At 25.0% G+C, this 24770-nt stretch overlaps 10 protein-coding genes across 10 annotated transcripts in view; 5 read left to right on the forward strand and 5 right to left on the reverse strand.

The window, feature by feature from the left end:
* Positions 1–827, reverse strand: part of DICPUDRAFT_151214 (uncharacterized protein) — a gene marked incomplete at both ends in the record, with an annotated part of 1894 nt that extends 1067 nt beyond the window's left edge. Inside the window, one exon of the mRNA XM_003287106.1 lies at positions 23–827. Coding sequence (XP_003287154.1) covers positions 23–827 — 805 coding nt within the window. The remainder of the gene's footprint in view (positions 1–22) is intronic.
* A 680-nt stretch (positions 828–1507) lies between these two features.
* On the forward strand, positions 1508–2639 carry DICPUDRAFT_47204 (uncharacterized protein). Its single transcript, XM_003287088.1, has 2 exons — positions 1508–1685; positions 1759–2639. Exons 1-2 carry the CDS (start codon positions 1615–1617, stop codon positions 2531–2533), a joined length of 846 nt encoding a protein of 281 aa, XP_003287136.1. The 5' UTR covers positions 1508–1614; the 3' UTR covers positions 2534–2639.
* A 2702-nt stretch (positions 2640–5341) lies between these two features.
* Positions 5342–5836, forward strand: DICPUDRAFT_21602 (uncharacterized protein; the record flags this gene model as incomplete). The annotated part of the gene is made up of 1 exon (XM_003287089.1): positions 5342–5836. A coding segment is annotated over one exon (495 nt), but the record flags the coding sequence as incomplete, so codon positions are not given.
* A 1233-nt stretch (positions 5837–7069) lies between these two features.
* DICPUDRAFT_21421 (uncharacterized protein) lies at positions 7070–7573 on the forward strand (the record flags this gene model as incomplete). The annotated part of the gene is made up of 1 exon (XM_003287090.1): positions 7070–7573. A coding segment is annotated over one exon (504 nt), but the record flags the coding sequence as incomplete, so codon positions are not given.
* Positions 7574–7791: 218 nt separating this feature from the next.
* DICPUDRAFT_151217 (uncharacterized protein) lies at positions 7792–10864 on the reverse strand (the record flags this gene model as incomplete). Its single annotated transcript, XM_003287107.1, has 2 exons — positions 7792–10477; positions 10575–10864. 2 exons carry the CDS (start codon positions 10862–10864, stop codon positions 7792–7794), a joined length of 2976 nt encoding a protein of 991 aa, XP_003287155.1.
* A 411-nt stretch (positions 10865–11275) lies between these two features.
* Positions 11276–12524, forward strand: DICPUDRAFT_32061 (uncharacterized protein; the record flags this gene model as incomplete). The annotated part of the gene is made up of 4 exons (XM_003287091.1): positions 11276–11735; positions 11859–12087; positions 12161–12275; positions 12348–12524. The coding sequence occupies 4 exons, from the start codon at positions 11276–11278 to the stop codon at positions 12522–12524; spliced, it is 981 nt and encodes a 326-aa protein (XP_003287139.1).
* A 60-nt stretch (positions 12525–12584) lies between these two features.
* DICPUDRAFT_78007 (uncharacterized protein) lies at positions 12585–17332 on the reverse strand (the record flags this gene model as incomplete). Its single annotated transcript, XM_003287108.1, has 2 exons — positions 12585–17217; positions 17301–17332. The coding sequence occupies 2 exons, from the start codon at positions 17330–17332 to the stop codon at positions 12585–12587; spliced, it is 4665 nt and encodes a 1554-aa protein (XP_003287156.1).
* A 339-nt stretch (positions 17333–17671) lies between these two features.
* Positions 17672–20968, reverse strand: DICPUDRAFT_151220 (uncharacterized protein; the record flags this gene model as incomplete). Its single annotated transcript, XM_003287109.1, has 2 exons — positions 17672–20396; positions 20478–20968. The coding sequence occupies 2 exons, from the start codon at positions 20966–20968 to the stop codon at positions 17672–17674; spliced, it is 3216 nt and encodes a 1071-aa protein (XP_003287157.1).
* A 258-nt stretch (positions 20969–21226) lies between these two features.
* Positions 21227–21619, forward strand: DICPUDRAFT_151221 (uncharacterized protein; the record flags this gene model as incomplete). Its single annotated transcript, XM_003287092.1, has 1 exon — positions 21227–21619. The coding sequence occupies one exon, from the start codon at positions 21227–21229 to the stop codon at positions 21617–21619; it is 393 nt and encodes a 130-aa protein (XP_003287140.1).
* A 695-nt stretch (positions 21620–22314) lies between these two features.
* DICPUDRAFT_78010 (uncharacterized protein) lies at positions 22315–23461 on the reverse strand (the record flags this gene model as incomplete). The annotated part of the gene is made up of 2 exons (XM_003287110.1): positions 22315–23024; positions 23449–23461. The coding sequence occupies 2 exons, from the start codon at positions 23459–23461 to the stop codon at positions 22315–22317; spliced, it is 723 nt and encodes a 240-aa protein (XP_003287158.1).
* Between the last annotated feature and the right edge of the window lie 1309 nt (positions 23462–24770).

Here is a 24770-nt window from a genome sequence, read left to right on the forward strand (position 1 = left end):
ATATGTGGATAATAAAAAATACTTGTTGGTATTGATATTATTATATTACTGGGTTTGAATTTCATTTGTATTATATTTATTATTTTTTGGCAATCTATATCACTATCTACTTCTAAAATGTTTAAATAAAACAAATCTATTTGAAATCTAATTAATGAAGTGTTTTTATCTTGTTGATTTATATATAAATTTTTTTTTAATAATTTAAAATTGAAATCTGAATCTATTATAATATTTAATCTAATTTTGCTATTTATAAATTGTGATGACAATGATGGAGATGATGGTAGTTCTTTATCGTTCATTTGCTGACTTTCTAGCAGCTGATGGTTCTTTAATAAAAAGTTACAGTTGTTAATTATATCATTTGAGTTTTCAATTTTTAAATTGTATATGATTTGTTTTAAATTTAAAAAAATTTTGTTATTAATTAATTGATTACAACTATTATCACTATAATATTTTGATAATTCATTTGGTGATGGTATTGATTCTACTATAATAGTTTCAATATTTTCTTTTTTTAATAATGAAAACTGATTATTATTATTATTTTGACTATAATGTGGGAATAGTTTATTTATATCTATTTCTGAAAGAATCGGGATTGATATTACTTGAAAAGAATTTGAAACATATTCAAACCAACTTTTTGATACTAATGAATAGTTTAAAATATAATTTTGGTGGCAATCTGGATGACTAAGCTTATCAAATTTATCATTTAAATAAAATTGTAATCTATAATCATTTTCGTTATCTCTTTTGACTAGTAACTGTATAATAAAAAATTTTAAATAATTTGGCAAAGAGTTGAAATTTTGCATACTTTATTTATTTATTTATTATTTTAATAAAGATAATAGATATAAAATAAAATTGAATAAAAAAAGAAAATAAAAATATTTTATAAAAGATATATAAAAATAATTATTTTTATAACAAATAAACAAATATTAAAATAATATGTATGATTTTTTGATTAATGTGTTTAAAATACAATTATAAAAAAAAAAAATAAAAAAAAAAAACATTTTTGTTTTATTATATTATATTGTCTATTTAGTTAATTTTATTAAAAAATTATAAATTTAAATTAAAAAACAAAAAAACAAAAAAATTTAAATTTAAATTCATTCTTTTTATAAAAAAAGTAAAAATAGATTATATAAAAAATTTAAACCAATTATAACATTTTTTTTTTTTTTGTTTAAAAAGCAAACATTGGTATTAAAATAGGTTGCAAAGGAGAGTCAATCTCGAGAGAAATTATTATGTTTTTAATAATTACACACACAAAAAAAAAAAAAACAATTACTGGTGTGAAATTGTGTGAGTGCGCAGATTTGAATTAAAAAAATTAATAAAATTTTTATTTTTTTTTTCTTTTTTTTTTTTTTATTTTTTTATTTTTATTTTTTATTAATTTCATTGTTATTTTTTTTTTTTTTTTACAATTAATTTAATTCTGCTGATAGTTTCGAAATTATAATAAATAATAGATAATAAAAAATAATCTTATTTTTTTTTATCACTTGTTATATTTATTGTTTTTTTTTTTTTTTTTTTGTTGTGATCATCAAATTAAATTAAATTTAATTAAAATTAATAATAATGTCAGCAGAAAAAGGTTATAAAGATAGTATTGCTGGCACTGTTGCAGGTGCTGCATGTCTTTTTACAGGGTAATTATAAACTATAGATCGAATTAATAACATCAATATTATTGCTAATGTTAAAATTTTATTTTAATCAAAGTCACCCATTCGATACAATTAGAGTTAGATTACAAACATCAAATACACCAGTTGGAATTATGGAGTGTTTAAAAAATACTATTAAATATGAAGGATTTAGCGGATTATATAAAGGCGTAACATCACCATTGTTTGGTATGATGTTTGAAACAGCAGTATTGTTTACATGTTATGGACAAATGAAGGAGTTGTTACAAAAAGATCCAAATATTCCATTAACAATACCTCAATATGCTATATCAGGTGGTGTCGCAGGTTGTGGTGCATCATTTGTGTTGACACCAGTAGAATTAATTAAATGCAGATTACAAATCCAAACCACAGGCCCACAAAAATATAAGGGTTCATTTGATTGTTTGGTTCAAACACTTAAAGAAACTGGTGTTAAAGGTATCTATAGAGGGTTTTCAGCAACTTTGGCAAGAGAATTTGTTGGAAATATAGCGTTTTTTAGTGTATATGAAAGTTGTAAAAAATATTTCAGAGAAAAACAGGGCAATGATAATATCAATTTACCTTCATTGGTTTTAAGTGGTGGTTTGGGTGGTATGGCATATTGGACAGTACTTTATCCTGTTGATGTCGCTAAATCTTATATTCAAGTAGCTGATAGTAACGGTCCAACTCCTTCGGTGGTTTCCATTTTAAAAGATATCTACCGTCGTGAAGGTATTAAAGGTTTATTTAGAGGTTACACTCCAACCATCATTAGATCCTTTCCAGCCAATGCCGCTATGTTTTCTGTTTATGAAATAGTAATCAAACTTTTAGATTAATAAAATAATAATAAATAAATAAACTATTATTTTTCAAACTATAAAACATTTAATGAAATATAATATTTGGATTATAAGTGCACAAATTTCCGTAATAATTCTTATTAAAATTAATCAAGAGTCTTTATTTTTTTATTCTGTATTCTTAATTCTTAAAATCCAAATATTATATTTTTTATTCTTTTCTTATTTATTTATTAAATTTTTTTATATTTTTTTTATATTTTTTTTATATTTTTTTTATATTTTTTATATTTTTTTTTTTATTTTTTTATTTTTTTTTTTATTTTTTTATTTTTTTATATTTTTTTATTTTTTTATCTTTTTTTTGCTATTTATTGTTCTGTTTTTTTTTAATTTAAATTAGATTTTTTGGAATGATCTTTTTTATTTTCTTTTTTTTTTTCTTTATTTTTTCTCAATTTTTTTTTTTTTTTAGATTAGTTTTTTTAATTTTTTTTAGGATATGAGGAAGGTTTTTTTGACTTTTACGTAAAAAAAAAAAAATATGGCTCACCTTTTTTTTTTATTCATTGAATTGTTAAGTTTTTTCTGGGCACGGCTTCTAAAAAAAAAAATAAATACCTCTTTAAAAAAAAATATAAATTTTTTTTTTTTTTTTAATTTTAAATAGCTTATAGAAAAGAAAAGAAATGAAATTTATTTTATTTTTTCTTTTATTTATTAATATATCATATATAATTTCAAATAATGGTTTTTTTGTAAATAGCGAGACTATAAATATACTTGCCAATTCCACCATTAACAAATATTCAAATTATGATTATTGTAGTTTTGATAGCATTTATATATTAATTAAAGATTACACCGAATTTTTTTCACAAATTACCATAACGAATCTTGGAGGCAGTGTTTTAAATTACAATGTAATAAATTCAAATTTTTATTCAATTTTGGTATCAATTGATATTAAAAAAGTTCCTATTGGAGCAAAGGTATTTAATTTTAATATCAAATATCCAACTATACAAAGCACCAGTTTTGATTTTGTTACCTTAAATTGTGAAGGTAAGAATGAATTTTAATAAAAATAAAAAAACAATTTAAATATTTTTCTAAAAAAAATATTAACTAATATAATAAAATTTTAGTAATTGACAAGAGTTCATTAACAGTTAGTAAATACTCGGAAATTTCAAATGTATATAGTCAAATATATGGTGGATATACTGGTGTTATAAAAATTGAGGGGCTAAAATATATTACAGAACTCACAACTGCAACCAAAAATGTATTAATAAAATCTATTCCCCCTAAAAATGCTGCTATTCAGTACTATACTGTTATATTTCAAGTTCCACCAGCCAACCCCATGGATGGGTGGGAAGTTTCTCTTCCTATTTCTTCTGGACAGAGTTTAATAGTAACTTTTAATTCGCCAATTACAACAAGTTAGTAATTTTATTTTAAAAATTTATATCTATATAATATAATTTTAATATTTATTATAATTGTTTTTTTAGATTCAGACAATAGCATACAATTAAGCTATTTAAATAACCCATCGCTTCAATTAATAAATAATACTGCAGTTGTTTGTAATGCTATAACTAATTATTACAGACCATTTTTATTATTTAGTTCAGAAAATAGTATTCAGTCTAGTCCAATATTTTATTTCTTATCATCGCTGGAAGGGAAAGTAAATTTTATTCCAATCAGTGGAACTTTTGATACGACCAATAGTATAACTTATTTAGCTAGTTTGTTTGATTTCAAAAATGGGTCTGATACATTAACAATCAAATCACAATTGTTTTCCACTTATACCTAGGAGAATAATATAAATTTTAATTTTAATAGTAGGTTAAAAGTCATATAGTTTCTATATTTTATTTAAATATTAATCAATTTTTTAATAAAATTTAGGTTATAATAATTTTACTTCTTTTATACCCTACATAAATATACATGGTCAAGATGGGTTTTTTTCACTTAACTTCCAACTCAAATATTCATATAATCCAACTCCATATATAGTCCAAAAGAAAACAAATATAACAAGAAATTTCATTTGTGATGATCTATTTGGTTTTACTTTAGGTCAATCATCAAGTGCAATTTTTTATGTTACTTTTCCATTACCCCCACGATCAAATATTCCAATTTATATTACTGCTTTTGTTGAAAATGCTTTTTGGAGTACTTTACTTACGAATGATTCACAAGGTATTGTTATTTTATTTTGAATATATAAGTATTCCATAGACACTAATTTTATTTATTTAAACATAGTTGATCAAAGTAGTCCAAATCTAATTAGCTATAGTTATTTTAGATTAAACGACAATCAAATTCTAATGAGATTTATTGCATACGATAGTACGGGTATTTTAGATATTGTATTAAATGATAAATATTATAACGCTGCAAGGTGCATGGTTTCAAAAGATACTTCTTCATCAACTTATGAAATTATTTTTGATTACAATAAACAAAAATCAGTTACTCTATTACTTCAAAATACCTATAATTGGTTTTCAAACTATACAAGTGATATTCCTTTTTCTGTACCAACTAAAGATTCCGAGTCTCCATTTGTATTAAAAAATCCACTTTCATTTTTAGAATTCACAGGTAAAACAAAATTTAAAATGATTAAAAAAATTAAAAATATTAATAGTTTTAATTTAATAAAATTTAGATTTCGAAATAAAGGATATAAAATCAATTTCATTCCTTTACAATAATATAGATACAACTAATGGAACTTTTTGGAATACAATGTATTTAGATTTCAATGATAAGAGCCTATCAAAAGGAAATCCTATCCAAGTTGGTTTTTATTTTTCAAATAATAGAGAGGAGACAATAACATATCTTTATTGGGACTCGGCCAAATCTATATATAAAGGAGATTTCAAAATACCATCAAATATTTTGGTTGGATCAATTGAGTATTATTTATCAATTCCAACAAGAATGATTGCCTCAACATTATTACCACCATCGCACCAACTCAACGTATATTCAAAGAATGCAGATTTAATGGGTCCAGTATTTACAAAATTCATTAAAAACGAAGCAGTTTCATCTTCATCAGCAGTTTCTTTTGGATGGTCTTTTACAATTCAAGATAAAGTTAATGGGTTCAAAGATGGTTTTATGGTAATTAAAGGCGAAATGGACAGATCTATGTATAATATCACATTATCTCCCTCTTCAGCAAGTTTTGTGTCTGGTGATTTATATGAGGGCTTATATAAAGTTAGTATATCTGAGTCTTCAAGTGGTATCTCTCAAACATTCACTATTTCAGAAATATTCCTTCAAGATAACCAACAACAAAAAACTCAATTTAAGTTTACCGGATTAAACATACCAGAATTTCCACAACTTAATCCATTTATAAACTTTGTTAATATTCAAGATATCAACTTTTACAAAATCTATGTTCCAAAGATACCAATTCCAGCTCCTGGTTCTACAGATACTGAAATGGCAATAAATTCTTTTATTTTAACACCACTCCAATCAACAAATACACAATCACAAACAAGGGAGTATAAAGTTTTATTAGAAACAAAAGATTATTCAGGATTCAAAACTAGTCAAATTCCATATGTCTGTATAACATCATATTCTTTTGATGTTTTAAAATTCCCATTGAAGTTTGTCTCTTTTCAAAATACAATCTATAAATATGAATCTATTATTTCAGTTCCTTTTTTATGGGGGTCACCATATCCATTATATATAAATGCTTTTGGGTAAGTAAATTTTTTTATATATAAAAGTATTATTAAAGATTATAAATATTAATTTCTTTCTTATAGATTTGTAAATAACCATGGTTTTTTTGGTGGATTTTCAAGTGAATCTCTTTCAACATTAAATGTTGATAGTTATACACCTGATATCTATAGTTTTGTTACATTAACAGATATAAAGTATTCAAATGGGGAATTTAATATATTTGGTTTTGGTTTAACAAAGTTAAAAAGCATTACTATTGGTGGTAAAACAATAGCTCCAACTCAATCTTTTAATATAGCAGCAATCATAAAATATGATTTGGACTCTACTATTAATTCAAATGAAACAATAATTATCAATGTATTTGGTACAACATCACAAAATATAAACACCAATACCTTATCTTTTAGCTACACAAAGAGACAATATAAAGATCCACAATCAAACCCAAACGAACCACCAATCAATCCTCCACAGAAATGTAAAGGTGAGCCAATATGTGGTGGTCCAAAGCAAGGTGTATGTACCGATAATGGCTGTGTATGTTTTTCTCCATATATTGGCATTGATTGCTCATCTCTTATTGTCAATGTACCACAACCAAATATAAACCAAGAGGAACCAAATACAACTATCGAGGTGCCAAACCCTGACAGTAGTAAAATAAAAAGCATTATAACAATTGTTGGTATGAAAGAAATTAATTCATTAACCAATGAAGATGTAGTATACCACCCATTCGATAGCTGGGTTTACACAAATGAGCCAGGAAAAAATGTATCTTTGTATCAAACCTCAATCACGAGAAATGGTTTAAAAACTAATATAAATGTAACATTGGAATGGTTTAGCAACGAAAAATCGATATCATTTGCAAATCAAAACTTAACAATGATGCCATCAACAATGAAATACACAATATCACTATCCCCATATTCTTTTAACGACAACTTTTGTAATTTGCAATTAATTATGATGGCTCAAATTCAAAGCGATAGAAATGATATCTGTTCAAATAAAGAGTATGGTAATACAACCTCAGGTGATAATGCAAACTATATTAAGCTCCAAGTAGATAAAAACAGTTTTTATGGTAGATTTATTCAAAGAGGTATAATAGATTCAAATATTAAAAAAGTTCAAAACCAATTGCTTGACTCAAGCTTCCAAACCATTAGCTCAACAAACAATAAACAACAATCATATATAGGTATTCTTATTCCTCGATATTTATATTCTGCTATTTTAGACCCAGATTTTTCAGTATTGGTAGATAGTAACCCAGCAGACTCAGTATGTAATAGTGATGGTGGTTTATCTAAAGGGGTTATTATTGGTGTAGTTTTGGGTTGTGTGGGTGGTGTAATAATTGTTACAATAGCAATTTTATTAATAATAAAATATAAATATCAAATAAAAGGAATTAAAAAAAATATAAAACTAAAGAAAACAAATTCATCATAAAAAATAAAAATAAAAAAAAAAAAAAGAAATAAAAAAAGATTATATATTTAACAAACATTTTGATTGAATAAACGTGTTTATTTTTCTAAACTGCCTCTTATATCTTTTGATAATTCCCAAATAAAGTCTTCATTATCTTTATCATCCATATTATCTATTGCTATATAATTATTTCTAAGTTCGACATCTTCGCCTCTTTTTGGTTTTCTGAGGTATTCTCTAATAAATGTATAATTTTCAAGGTAAACTGAATATGAGTTGTAATGTTCATCCGATGAATCGGCTGTTAAACCTTCTGAATTTGAAATTTCAATTAATTTCTCTATCTCGTTTTCTAACAAATTTAATTTTTTGACTAAATTGTATTTGTTGATTATTTCTTCGATATTGAATTGTTGTTTATTAAATTTTCTCTTTGCTTGAATGTATAGTAATAAAGTTTCACGATTGAACATTTCTAAAGAGAGGGCTCTATCAATAATAACATCTGCATTCTTTTCTTCACCTAAATCTATTAAAAAGTGGATACATAAATTTGAGAGTGGAATATCATAATATCTATAGAATACATTTAAAGTTGAGGAAATTTTATCTGGAGCATCTAAAATAAAGTTTTTATATAAGGTGAAAATGTGGAATCTGCAACTTTTGATTCTTTCGGAGAATGCAAAAATTTTATTAACATGAATGTTTTGAAGATCTGGATCCTCAATGTTATTGTATAAATAGTAGTTTCCATTTTCTTTTAGCTTTTTGTACTTTCTAAATACACCAGAGAAATCTGTATCATCTTTATCATTGTTGAAAAAGAAAAAGTCGGTATTTGTGTTATAGTTGAAATGGATTGTTTGAGATTTTAATTGGATGTTTCTGAACTCTAAAGCAATAATATAACGTGCTTGTGGTGAAAATTCGAGATTGTTCATTACACAGAATCTTAAAATTGCTAAAGACAATCGGATATAACCTTTACGAACTGCATAAATTAATATTGAACTTAAAAAAATTGGGCTTTTATACTTGAGAATATCATCTTTGAATAACTCGACACCTTTTTCGAAATCAAACTTTATAATAGTTGATTGTAAGATTTGTTTAAATTCTAGTGTTGGCTTTTTGAAGGCGGTTGAAGTGTAGCTAATAAATTCATCTGGGTTATTTAAATAAATAATATCCAATATACGGACTATGGTTTCTTTTGGTAATAATTGGTTTTCTACGTAATTGGCAAGTTGAATTTTTAAGGTTTGAACATCATTCTTCCTAATTAGTGATTCAACTTCTACAACGTCAACTATTTGATTTGGTCTATTTTCTGAATCTAAAAATCTTTGTTGTCTTTTTTGAATCTCCTTCATAAATTTCTCTGATTTTAAACAATGACTATCAAACCTTTCTACAAAGTCAGAATCGCTGTTTCCTTGATGAATTAAATCTAAATGGGGGATTTTTTGATCTAATCTTTTAATAAATTTCTCCCCCAGAGGACCTGGGAGAGAATCTCTGTAAAAACCACTTTGGACTAAAGAATTTCTCCAGAACTCCACTAGCTCCTGTTCTCCTTTTTTTTTGTGGTATTCCATAAAGATGTGAAACATCGTAGCACCTGTATTTATTTGATAGATTGAGGATGCTGAGGTATACCATTGAACTGCTTTTTGAAAGTCGTCCAATAATAAATAAACTTGAACGATATCAAAGATGGCACTGGCCAATAAACGTGGATTGTTTTTTATTGGTTCTAAAAGATTATTTACCAATTCTTTATTTTCTGGGGTATCATATCTTTCGCAATATGCAATAACCCAACCAAAGCTTTGAAGGAATGATCTTTGTGACAACATATATTGTGAAATTACGGAAAAGTCATATAGTTTTGGTTTTAATATTGAATGAAAAATAAATTGTGGACTTAGTATAATATCATATTTTCGAATAAATTTAAGGAGCTTTAAAACTTCTTCCGGTTCTTTTTTAGCCAGGTAATAATTGAAAAGAGGTCCCATCAACTTTTCACCATTGTTAATTAAGTTAAATTTGTCTTTCTTTGATAATTCTTCGAGAATTGTTTTGGCTAAATGAATATCTCCCTCTTTGTGAGTTAAATATTCGATAATAAATTTGCTTTTGTTGAAATTTACATCTGATGAAGACCAAATTTCTAAAATACAGTCATTTCTATTTTCTTTTTTGAAAACTTGTAGGATTCTGATATATTCAAGGCTTTTAATACCCCTATCATATTTGATAAGAGTTTTTTTGGTGATGTCTAGAGCTTTTTGTGGATTGGCTTTTATTAGCCTTTGAATGAATAAAATAAAATGATCTACTGGAAACTCTTCTTCAGTTGAACAACTCTTGAAAAAATTTTCGCAGTTTTGGAAATCACAAATTTCTAGATAATATTCTATTAATATACTTTTGGTTAAATTGTTTACTTTGTAATCTCTTTCCCTATCTTTTGAGTTTTCTTCAATAGATTCTCTTAATTTTTTAACCATTTTATCTAAAAAGCTATAGTCTCTTTGTTCTTGTTTTAATAAAAAATCTACAATCAAAACATAGGATTCGGTATCAAAGCTATCATTTACACGAGCACTCTTGGCCATTTCTAAAAACAATTGATCTTGTGAATTGTTTTTAAAGAATCTTAAAAATGATCTTAAAACATAATTGTTTTTTTTGTAAGTACCTGGTAAACTTTGATATAACTTGCTGACTGTAGCTACATCTTTAGCTTCATAATTTAAATAATAATCTATCCTATTTATTTTGAAAAAAAAAAAGTAAAAATAAGTAAATTTAAAATATTAGCTGATGTAAAAATAATAATTTATATGTATTTATATATATATCTTACTCTCTATAAACGCTATTTTCATCACTTGCATTTTTAATTGATTCAGAAAAATGTAGTGGGATTTTATTTTGAATTTCTAAATCTTGAAAGTTAATAAAAGAGAATTTTTTTAAATCAACCTTTCTTATTTTATTTTTAAAACCTCTTTGTGCTGAAATAAACTCGCTATATTTTGCTTGTGCTATTGGTTTATTGATTGTTGCTGTTTCTGTTGTTGTTGTTGAAAAGTTTCTAAACTTGATGGCAGAGTTAGAAACCAGTCTATGGTTTATTCTAAAAAACCCCCACATATTTAAAAAGGGTTCCGGGTGTGGGGGGGTAAAAATCCCGGGAAATTAAATAAAAAAAAAAAAATGAAAAATTTGAAAAATTTTAAAAAAAAAAAAAAAAAAAAAAAAAAAAAATTATTTGATAAATTTCGTTTTTTTTTTATTTTTTTTTAATTTTTTTTTTTAATTAAAAATATTTTATTCCAAATTATTTACAACTAATTTTTACTATCTTTTATTTTAATTAAATAGGGTTATTATTGTTATGTTACATTAACATCTATTTTTTATATGAATAAAAATACAAATAAATAAACCTTTTTTTTTTTTGTGTTTTAAATTTTTTTAAAATTTTTTTTTTTTTTTGTGTTTTATTTTTTATAATTTTTAATTTTTTTTTTTAATATATCTAAAAATAACAAAACAAATAAAATGAAGTCATGGAAAAACTATGCAATTGATATGATAAAAGAACAAGCAGAAAGAGAGATTTACCAAGAGAATAGGGGAGATACAGATAGCGATGATGAAACTATTTCAAGTTACAATTTAAAAAGATACAGTAAATTAAAAAGAGAATATAGTAAATATTACAGATTCAAAGTTAAAAACAAAGACAATCAATATCTTTTAAAATTATTTGTTCAAACAGAATTTGACAGGGAAACTTTGGATTTTATTATCGAAACACCAAGATGGAGCTTTATAACAAATTCTCTCAATTGGGCAATGTCTTGGGTATACACAAAAACGGATATCATGGGTTATATAGGCATGGGTAAAATGTTTATTCTTTCAACCAATCAATATAAAAGAATTTTAAGATTAATATATAACGATAACAATAATGAAAAAAATTTAGATGATTTATTATATTTAAATACAATGAATAGTAATAGCGTTAATAATGATAATAATAATGATAATAATAATAATAATAATAACATAGTTAAAGTTAAACCAACAATTTTAAATCAACATAATATTCCAACATATCATTATGGATCATTATTAGATATAGGTTCGGGATGTGGCACAACAACTTTATGTATGGCTCCATTATTCAAATTTGTTACCGCAACCGAAGCTTCCAAAGGTATGGTTTATAGTTTAAAAAAGAAAGGCATAGATTCAGTATTTTGTTTGGATATAGAGCAATGTGAAGAGTTAAAAGATACTTCCTATGATATCATATCATGTTTAAATGTTTTGGACAGATGCGAAAAACCAATTAGTTTATTAAAGTAAATAGAATAGTTATTTAATTAATTTATTTGTAAATTTAATGGTTTTATTAACTTTTTTTTATAAATCTAGTTCAATTAAAAATTTTTTAAATCCAAATGGTAAAATCATTTTAGCGGTAGTATATCCTTTTAGACCATATGTTGAGTTTGGTGGTATTGATAATAAACCTTTAGAGCATATAGAAGTAAATATTAATATTAATATTTAATAGATAACATCCCAAATAATAATTTATTAATTATTTTTTTTTCTTTAGCTCAAACAAGAGACTATAGAGGATTATGTTCACTCTTTCAATACCAATGTTTTTAAACCAAATGGTTTTGAGCTTGATGCATTTACAGTTGCTCCATATATTTCAGAAGGAGATGCACTTTATCAAAATTATGTTTTAACTGATGCAGTATTTGTATTAAAAGTAAAAGACAGATAAATAAAAAAAATAAAAAAACCAACAAACTAAAATAAAATAAAAAAGATGTAAAATTAACTTTTATTTATTTGCGCTTATAGTAATAGAATTATTGCTTATATTAACATCATTGCTATTATTACTATTGTTATCACTATTGCTATTATTAGTATTATCTGTAATATTATCTGTTTTCATTATTTTATTAATAAAATAATCAAATATTTCATTTATAATATCTTCTTCATCACTTGTTGTATTTACATCAAATCTATAAATTAGATTGCAATCTTGTTTTAAAGTTTCTAATAATTGTATTGATCTATCGTTTGGTTTCTGTTTTGTTATTCCAAACAAGATAAAAGGTGTTTTTGAGCTATTAAGAGTACTGTATGATATCTTTAAATTTGGTACTTCGAAAATATTAGGATTGAAAATGATTAGACCCAACGAGATAGTTTCATCTGGACCAAAGCAATAATTTAACCTGTAATCCATATGAAAAATTGTATTTTTGTAGTGGTATATCTTATTGAATCTTTCTTTATCGGATCTATTGGTTACTTTTATATAGTTATGGCTTGTTAATGTTTTGATATTCAGATCATTTTCACTTTTATATGATGAACTATTTTCCCTATGATTGTGATGATAGGAATCCAATACACCAATTTTGATAATTTCTTTATTAAAAATAATATGTGTATTTTTTTTAATAAAACGGTCAAAGCAGTCCAAGAATTCTTTTTTCTTTATATAGGAGTCAAATTCATTGTCGCCAATGTCTATAGTGTGAACTTTTTCAAAGTTTTTGAAATTTGAGTTGATGAATTCAAAAATTTTGGATTTTTTTAGTTTGGTTTGGTTTAAAGTGCCACCAGAAAAGAAAAGATTCTCTACTTTGGGTGAATATAGTTCAAAATCCTCTAGTTTTTTGTTTCCTGCACAGCTGAAATATTCTAAAGATGGGGCTTGTATTTTTATCGATGAAAGATTAGAATTGTTATTCAATATAATTGTTTTTGCCAAATTAAATTTGATGAGGGGTCTTAACAAACTGGTATGGTTAAAATTATTAAAGCTGGGATTATTGCAGTTTGATATATTGATACTTTGAACATTTTCACAAAGAAGGTAGCTTAGTTGAGATGACACTAATTGGTTATTACTTTTTAATGAAATGTATTCAAGTTTGATATGTTGTTTATTACATAATGTTAAAATATCTATGATATAGCGCTCTATATTGCCGCTTTTATCTGCGTGTCTTTTAGATTGTTTTAGGTAGTCTTCTATTGCTGAAGGGATAAACCAATTAATGAGATTTGTGGTTATTTTAAAACCATATAAATATTTTTCATTATAGTAATTTATAATTGGTTCCATGCACTTTTCTTTTTCAGATATTTTTTCTAATATTTTCAATGATACATTTGGTGAATATTCATCTGGAAAAAGATTGATTTCATTGGCATCTCGGATTCCCATTAGTTTTAATATATCGGTTTGGTTCTGATTTTGGCTCTTTAGGTATTCGAATCTTTTCTCTATGGTAGTTAAATGTTTCATTTCAAATATTTTTTCATACTTTGATGAAATATTTGTATTTAAAAGTTCCTTTAGTATTGATAGATGTGTAATGGTTTCATTCTTTAACAGCTTTTGAAGTCTTATAATTCTTGAGTATAATTTCTCTATTTGTCCTTTATAAAATATTACACCAATAATTGTTTCATTGCTATCTAATATTTTTTTTAATACTATTTTGTCTATATAGTTGTTTTTGTTTTTTTTAAATAATAAACATTGACTATTGTGTATCTTTTGCAAATCTGATAAAAGTGATTTTAATAATTCCATTATATTTTTTTCTAAAAATATTTTTCTTATATCACTTGATACATTCATTTTCATATGATCCATTAAAAAGATACAAGACTCTGGAATGAAAGTTTTTTTCCCATTTTTGAAATTTGATGGTAAAAAAGAACAATCATTTTGGACAGGAACAATATTATTATAGATATCTATATAAAAGTTATTTAATGTTCCATTTTTTCTATAAAATAGTAACTCCATTAAAAATACCCTTGAAAAGCTTGATAGATTAATTTTATTTGAGTTGAAACTTGCTGGATTTGTATCCAATATTTCCTTCAAAGGCTGACCAGAAATACTTTGTTTTAATAACACTGGCTTCGAATTTAATATCCCCACTTTATAAAATGGTAAATTGGAACCAAACAATGATTTAAAGGTTTCATTATATATGATATGATTTGATGGAACAGTAGGTGAAAATTTTATTTGAATTTGGTGTAATTCATCTTTTATGTACTCATCTTGGTATTCTGTTACTTTTCTGGCATCTATTGAAATGCCATTACCTAGTAAAAGGGTTTCACTATAATTGATTGGCTCTTCTTTTGATGATTTCAGTGCAACTTTTTCAAACAAATGGTCAAAAGATAGTTCCCAACCAATAGATGTATTAATAGATGATAATCTCTTGAAAACCGGGTCCAGTTGAATTTTTTCTGTAAAGCTTAAAGATGAGTAATAGTCTGTTATATTTTTAGTTTTTGCTATGCTTGCATTGTGGTTAACCAAATCTTCGAAAATTTTCTTATTTTGATTTTCATTGATCATATCCAGTGGTGAACAGTTGTTAAAAGTTTTATCTATATTTGCTTTGTAAGAACTAAGTATGATTATTGCTTTACTGATTTTTGATGTAAATTGATCATCTTCTCCTTTCTTTACCATTTCAACCACAGAATAGATAACCGGTTTGGAAAAATTTTCATTATTTAGATGTTGTTCTTTTATTTCTAAAATTTGAAAAATTCTATCGATAGTTGCCCAAATTTGGTTTTCATTTTCGTCCTTTATTATTTGTATAATCCATTCATTGAGAGAAAAGTACCAGGATTTATGAAATACTTTTTTATTTTTGTCGATAATTCCTTTGTTTGATAGTTCGATTATAGTTTTGATGATATTTAAAAATGTAGATTTATTTTCTGGTAACAATAAATCGTCGATTTTTAAACTATATATAAAATTTAAAATTACCTCTCTTAAGGAAATCTTAATCTTTGGTGAATTGAAGTTATGTTTTTCTATAATTTCTTTGACAAACTCTGGTTTTGGGTAGCAATCTATATCGCTTCTATATATACTGTCAATTTGCTCCATAGATGATGAATATATTTCAAAACATTCATAGTAATAGTGAGAAAGCGGGCACACCTCTTGGAAAATTTTTGTATGGGTTATATTATCTGACCTATTTAATATTGATATGATTTTAATGAATCTGTTTAATAATAGTGGGATTGTGTCTATTGATATTTTAAATGGGATTTTGATATTACTTAGTAATTCTTTTATTTTGGGTGAGAAGTTTTGATTTAAAAATAATATTTTTTCAAATTGTTGTTTATATAACATCTCTTGGTTGTAGATTTTCAAAAGCCACCCTAGAACCATTTCATAAGGATTGATTTTTTTGAGTTGCTCTTTCACTTTGCTGTTGATTGGTTCATTCATTAATCTTTTTATTGTAAAGAGAACATTCTTGAACTTTAAATACAATTTTCCATTCTGTTTTTTTAATTCAAAATTCCTTAAGCATTTGTCATTATCAATACCTATGATGTTTTTTGTTTCCAAATTGAAAATAAAGTTGTCGTATTTGGCATCTGATGTGAGTAATATTAATGCACCGATGATATGACCACTAAAGCAATACATAAAGTCATAGTTATTTGATAGTTCTTTTAATTTGTGATGGAAATTGTTGATGGTTTGGGCTGAATCTGAACTTTTTGAAATCTCTTGGTTGAGCAGATGAGTAAGAGTTTCACCTTTTTGAAAAAGGCTGCCTTGCATTATAAAGGAAATATTTTTTTTGAATCCTTTTCTGATGATTTCTTTTAATTTTGGAGAAATTAGAGTAGCCTCAACTACGTTTTCAACACCAAGGTTTAGTTTTTCCATTTGAATTACATTTTTTTCCTCAGATTCATGATCAAAAATAACCATTTCTGGGAGTACTATTAGCTGAGTTGGTGACACCAGAGTATTTTCATTAAGTTTTAGAGTATCTGTAAAAAAGCTCCAGACAGCAAATTCTTTAAGAGGTCTAAGTTTATTGGTTTCATAATTGATTTTATAATAAACCCCTCCTACTTCTTTCCCATATGAAACACCATTTTCATTTGTTTTCAAAAAACTAAGTTTCTCTTTGGAGTATGAGGACATATTAAATGCGGTATTTGGTGAAACTTCTCGGTAGTTTAGGTCCTCACTGATTAAATAAAACTTCTTATCGAATATATCTGCACCAACATGTACGTTTTTTACAAAATTTTCTATTGAATTTTTATAACCAGCCGATAGACCACTTAAAATTCTTTCAATAGTTTCATTTTTATCATTCAAACAGGTCTTGGTATCATCGATTTTTTCCAATCGATATTTAATTGAGTTGAAAAGGGGATGGTCACACCTTGGGTTTAATTTTAAAAAGTCGGCCTGAACATTCAAATCTCTATCCAATAAATTTTCGGGTGAATCTATTATATTTTTTAATTTTCTTTCTAATATATTTTTATCTGATAGTTCTTGAGGATCAAGTTGGTTAATATATTTAATTAACTCATCCTTATATTGAATGTGAAAAGCGATATTTGTATTACAGTTGATTAATCTACAATTAAAAATTTTAAATGTGTTAATTTTTTATAAAGTTACAATAAATTATGGTAATGTTATATATAAAAATATAATTACTCTTTCAATTTTAATAAAGATTGAATATCCATTGTTCCAATTATAAATTGATATATGAAATATAAGTATAATGATTACATTCTATATATTTTAATATAAATTCTCTTAAATTTTTAAATTTTAATTTTAAGTTTCTTAAAATTTTTTTAATCTGTTCAAATTATAATAAAATGATATAAACTGATAATTTTTTTTTAAAAATTCAAGGGGGTGAAAAAAAAAATGTTTGAAAAAAAAACATTTTTTACCCCAATTTTAAAAAGTAATGAAATTCAAAAAAATTTTAATTTTAAGTTGTTTTTTAAAAATAAATAAAATTAAAAAAAAAAAAAATTAAATTGATTAAAAATATATACACACATTTATTTTATTTATCTTTCTTTTTCTTTTTCTTTTGAAATTGATCTTTTTCTTTCTTTTTCTCTATCTTTGGATCTTGACCTTCCTCTGTCCCTATCCCTATCCCTATCTCGGTTTCTATGTTTTTCTCTTTCTCTATCTTTTTCTCTATCTTTGGATCTTGACCTTTCTCTGTCTCTATCCCTATCCCTATCCCTATCCCTATCCCTATCCCTATCCCTATCCCTATCCCTATCCCTATCCCTATCTCTATCTCTATCTCTGTCTCTATGTTTTTCTCTTTCTTTTTCCCTCCTTTTTTCTTTTTTTTTCTTTTTTTCTTTTCTCTTTCTTCTTTCATATTCAGAATCACTATTGCTAGAATCACTACTACTCGAATCACTTATATCACTAAATTGAGATAAATAAGATTTAACATTTTCCACCCATCTTTCTTTTTCTTTTCTCTCTTTTTCTTTTCTTTCTTTTTTTTCTCTCTTTTCTTTTCTTTTCCTTTCTTTTTTTTCTTTTTTTTCTTTTTCTTTTGATAGGTCTCTATTATATCTTTTTTCGGCTTCATTATCCTCTATTGATTTAATTTTATTACTTATATTTTGAAAACCTGATATCTCTTTGAATTCTTCTCTTTCTTTTTTTTGATGTTGAGGTTGATCTTGTTGTAAAAATAATGAAAATGGATCTAAATTGTTATCCAAACTATCATTGCCGCTTTTTTGATGTTTATCTAGTTGTCGTTGAGCTTGATCCTGTTGTAAAAATTGTGAAAATGGATCTAAATTGTCATTATTATAATTTTGTTTATTATGTTGGTCTTGTTGCAAAAATTGTGAAAATGGATCTAAATTGTTTGATTTAGTTTCATCTTGCTTTTGTTGATCTTGCTTTTGTTGATCTTGTTTTAAAAATTGAGAAAATGGGTCTAGCTCGCCATCTTGTGGTTTATCATTAATCTCTTCATCATTACTTTCAAAAATTGCTTTAAATAAATCCATTGGTGGTCTTTCTGCCTCTTTAACTTGAAACTGCCCATTACTTTCGAATACTGATACATTATATTTATCATTAATGAATAAATCTAAATTACTATTATTATTATTATTATTATTATTATTATTATTATTAATATTAATATTAATATTATTATTTTCGATATTAGTTTTGGCTGTATCGACAGCATTATTTATATTTATACTACTATTTAAATAATTTAATGGGATGTTTAATTTTGATTTCCAATCTGAAGGTTTTTGTTTTAGTAGTTGTTTTTCTTGTTTATATATTTCAAATTCTTCTTTGGTATATGGATTTTGAATACCAAATCTTTTACATAATAAAGGCTCTGGTAACCATTTTTCAACTCTTTTCTTAATTTGCTTTTGTAATTTATTTATTGTAGGTTGTGTTTCAGTTTTAGAAGAATCACCACTTGAAACGAATCTATTATTTAATTGTGATTGAAGGGGCATGAAAGATTGAGCATACTTTTCAAAAACTTCTCTTTCTTTTTGTTTTTCACCCTCTGATATATCTCTATAGCTAGAATAGTTATTTAATGATTGCTCTTTTAAACCTTTATCGTTATTTCTTTCAAGTATATATTCATTGAATCTTAATCTTCTGCCTGGATCACTTAAATAGTCCATTGAGTCCTTTATGATGTTTTGGCTAGGTTGCTGTTGTGCTAATTTTGGGTGCTGTTGTTGCTGTTGTTGCTCTTGTTGTTGTTGTGAGTTATTAAACAGTTGGATCTCGCCTAATAAATTTGATCTTTGGAATGGTGTAATCGAAACTATATTACTTGGTCTTTGAATTACATTTTTATCTAATGGCGAATTATATCTGTGGTAGTAATTAAAATTTGAAGGCAACTGTGGTGGTGGGAACCATTTAATCTCTAAAGTTGTATGGGTACTTAATACAAATCCTTTCAATGGCAAAGTTCCATCGGAGCATCTAGGTAAATCTTTAGTATCAACTGGTCTCTTGAAATCTAATGTTGAGCTGTACGATGACGATGATTTTGTTTTTGAATTATTTAACCAGACCGATGGTTTTTTTTTACCTATAAAATCTGAGTCATAAATATCCATTGAATCTGAATCACCATAAATATCAAAATCTTTATCCTCATCCTCTTCCAAGGCACCCAATCCAATTATTGATGTATCGTTTGATTTTCTAGTTGACATTGCAATTTTAGATTGTGAACTCTCTTGTTGTTGACCGGTGGCATATCTCATATTTTTAATTTCATCTGAAGGTTCATAACCAACACCATATGAGTTATTCTTTTGTTTAATTTGAAATGATTTATTTGTACTTGAACCAAAAAATAAGTCCATAATTTCTTTTTCACTAAGATTATCTATGTTGTCTACCGAATGAATGTCTTGGTCATCCTCTTCTTCTGATTCGCTATATTGTTCCCCTGCATTTACACTTTGTTGCTTTTCTATCATCGATAATATAGATTGAGGTATCTCTTGTCCTTCTTGAAGCTTTGATAACAATTCCTCCGGTATTTCAATGCCATCCAAAGATGCGGTTTTATTGGATACTCTTTTTTCTCTTGATTGTTTCTTCCTCTTTAATTTATTTTCATTCTGAATTTTCTTTAGACGACCCAATTCTGAATTCTTTAGTTTATTCAAGCCCATAGTTTTTAATAATTTTATTCCTATAGATTCTTTAGAAGGTTCGATTATATTTTTATTATCCATATCATCATTAAATATACTGTCATAATAAATAATATTAATATCATATTGTTTTTTATTTGAATCAAAAAATGCATGTATATTAATTTGATGTACATACCTTTGAAAGTTTTTAACATTTAAATTTCCCTGTTGGTCATTGCTTGTTGTAGTTGTGGTTGAATCACCAAAGCCACCCAATCCTTGGAAATAATTAAAATCTGAATGTGTCGTTAATTCTTTGGCTCTGTGTGAAAGATCCTCTTCATCCATAAAATCCTCAGGCTTTAAAGATTGGAAATCTACTTTTTGTTTTTTTGATGATTTAAAAGTTGATGGTGTAAAACCTTCTTTAGAGCCAACAGTATTAAAATAACCTGCAGAAAAACCACCAGTAAAAGCACCATGAAATCTTTTTCTACCCTTTTCGTCGACTACCTCTTGCTTATAAATTGGTTTATATGAATCTTTAAAAGAAGCCCTGTTATCTCCATAGTCGCTGCTGTTATTGTCATCTTTAAATTCGAATAAAGTTCCTACTAAAGTGTTTGAATATCTCTTTTTTTCATTTTTACTATTATTATTTTCATTATAATAATTATATTTATTCATATATACAATTATAAATTATTTTATTATTTCTTTATTGTTGTTATTATAGATTATTTTTTAATTAAAATATTTGTTTATTATTTGAAAAAACTATATAAAAATAAAATGAATAAAAAATTTTTAAATTAATTTTTTTTTTTTTTTTTTTTTTTTTTTTTTCATTTTTTTTTAATTTTTTTTCATTTTTGAAAATTTATAAATAAAAACTCTAAATAGTAATATTATAATAATTACTATATAGTAACATTATAAGAAATAATGAATAATAGTGATATTGTAAAAGGTGCATTAACAACCGGTAATGAACCACCAACAACCATTTCAATCGAATCTAATGGCAAAGAAATTTCAGATGAATATTTAGAAAAAGAGTTTCAAGAAAATACTAAAGATGGTCCAATTTACGACTTATTAAAAAATATTATTTCAATGCAACAAAAAACCAATGTCATTATAACCGAATTTGTAAATAAAGAAAAAATAGAAAAACAACAATCACAACCACAACCACAATCTAAAAAATCAAAAGGTTCAAATAAAGGAAACAATAAACAAAATAATAAACAAAACGATAATAGCAATAATAAAAGGATTGATGAAAATAAAGACGACAACGATAAAATAATAAAACAACCTAAACTAGATAATTAATAAAATACCTCTTTTGTATATAAAACCTATCTCAATATGTCTTTTTCTTTTTTTTTTTTTTTTTAATTAAATTGAATAATGATAGTTTCTTAAGGAACTACTATTAAAATAAAAAAATATAGTTATTATTTTCAACAACAACAAAATACAGAATTTGATAATTTAAAAAACCAACAGGAACAAATTCAAAATATTATTTCACAATACCACCCACTAAGTCCCTCAAAAGCAAATCTTCTTAATAAAATTCAAGAAAATGAAAACCAATCGACTGGTGGTGCTTCTGATTAATTAATAAAATTTAAGATAATTTAATAAAAAAAACTTTTTTATATTATAATATAATATTTATTTTATTTTATTTTATTTTTTGATTACATTTTTCCATTCTCAAAAATCATTAAATTCATGATTTTGTATGATTTTCTTTACAAAGTTTAAAAGAGTAGACAAACAATAATAATCATTTCATGAAGAGCTATTTTTAATAAAAAGGAAAACGGTAAAAAATAAACATATTTATAAAAAAAAAATTTTATTATATTTTATTTAAAAATTTAATGATGTTTCAGTTAAAATCATTTGATGTTCCAATATATTTTCCTGGCCAGGGAAAATGTATTTCTTCCATCAAATAGATTGAACAATGATATTTTCTATTACTTTTTTTTTTTTTTTTTTTTTTTATAAAATTATTAATTATTATTAACTAAAAGTTCTTTTTCTAAAGCTTTAGGGTTGATGATGAAGAATCCTGATAATGATGGTGAGGGGAAAAGTTTGATGATGCTGCTGATGATGATGATGAATGCTGACGATGATGCTGATGATGATGAGGACCAAGATGAATGCTGATGATGATGATGCTGATGATGAGGAGGACCAAGATGAATGCTGATGATAATGAGGACCAAGATGAATGCTGATGATGATGCTGGTGATGGTGATGGTGATGAGGACCAAGATGAATGCTGATGATGATAATGCTGATGGTGATGAATGCTGATGGTGATGCTAATGATGATAATGATGGTGAAGACCAAGATGAATGCTGATGGTGATGAGGACCAAGATGAATGATGATGATGCTGATGATGATGATAATGCTGAGGACCAAGACGAATGAAGATGATGATGAGGACCAAGACGAATGAAGATGATGATGAGGACCAAGATGAATGCCGGTGAGGACCAAGATGATGATGAGGACCAAGATGAATGCTGATGGTGATAATGCTTAGGAACAAGACGAATGCCGGTGAGGATGCTAATGATGATGAGGACCAAGATGAATGCTGATGATGAATGCTGAATGATGATGATGATGAGGGACAGGATGAATGATGATGAATGCTGAATGCTGATGATGAATGCTGAAAGCTGATGAAGGGTAAACAATGCTGAGCTGATTATTATGATGAGGGGCAAACAATAATGATGCTGATGATGATGTAGGTGAAAACAATGATGATGGAGGAATTTAATTACTTATTATGAATTTTAACTTATAATTGATAATAATTAAATTGAACTATTTATACTATTGAATTGTTAAATATAATTTAATTATTATGATTGGTAATTATGATTATTGACTAGTGTATATTGATATTATACTAATGACGATGATGATTAAACTGAACTATTCATACTTTTAAATTGATATTATTATTAATGATGATAATAATTAAATTGAACTATTTATACTTTTGAATTGTTAAATATTAATTTAATTATTATAAATGGTGTATATTGATATTATTATTAATGATGATGATAATTAAATTGAACTATTTATACTTTAAATTGTTAAATATTAATTTAATTACTATAATTGGTCATTATAACTATTGACTAGTGTAAATTGATATTAATATTAATGATGATAATTAAATTGAACTATTTATACTTTTAAATTGTTAAATATTAATTTAATTATTATATGGTCATTATAATTATTGACTATTGTAAATTGATATTAATATTAGACTACTATAATTTTAATTGCTATTATTGATAATTGATTAATTAATTGAAAAGGTGATTGCCAATTACATAATGTGATTTAAATGTGGTTATGTAGTTTATGAGATGGGTAATAAGAGATAAGATGGAAAATAGGTGACCATAAATATTAATATCCCTGACTGGGGCAGAACTGGAATCAAAGAGGTTACGGAATACAATTTGAGTATAGCTTGAAATTGAACTATTTATACTTTTGAATTGTTTAATATTAATTTAATTACTATAATTGGTGTATATTGATATTATTATTAATGATGATAATAATTAAATTGAACTATTTATACTTTTAAATTGTTAAATATTAATTTAATTACTATAATTGGTCATTATAACTATTGACTAGTGTAAATTGATATTATTATTAATGATGATAATTAAATTGAACTATTTATACTTTTAAATTGTTAAATATTAATTTAATTATTATAAATGGTGTATATTGATATTATTATTAATGATGATAATTATATTGAACTATTTATACTTTAAATTGTTAAATATTAATTTAATTACTATAATTGGTCTTTATGATTATTGACTAGTGTAAATTGATATTATTATTAATGATGATAATTAAATTGAAATATTTATACTTTTAAATTGTTAAATATTAATTTAATTACTATAATTGGTCATTATAACTATTGACTAGTGTAAATTGACATTATTATTAATTAGACTATGATAGTTTTAATTGATATTATCTTGATTGATTATTGATTAATAATTTGAAAAGGTGATTGCCATTTACATATTGTGATTTAAAGGTGATTATGTAGTTTATGAGATGGGTAATAAGAGATAAGATGGGTAATAGGTGACCATAAATACTATTAATATCGTTGTCTGGAGCAGAATAGGAATCAAAGAGGTTCCAGAATACAATTTGAGAGGAGCAAACAATGATGCTGATGATAAAACGAAAATGAAAATGAAAAAAAAAAATTTTAATAAAAAAATTTTAATAAAAAAATTTTAATAAAAAAATTTTAATAAAAAAATTTTAATAAAAAAATTTTAATAAAAAAATTTTAATAAAAAAATTTTAATAAAAAAATTTTAATAAAAAAATTTTAATAAAAAAATTTTTAATAAAAAAAAGAAAAAAATAAAATTTAATTAA

Source organism: Dictyostelium purpureum, assembly GCF_000190715.1.
Source record: "Dictyostelium purpureum unplaced genomic scaffold DICPUscaffold_90, whole genome shotgun sequence".
NCBI lineage: Eukaryota > Evosea > Eumycetozoa > Dictyosteliales > Dictyosteliaceae > Dictyostelium > Dictyostelium purpureum.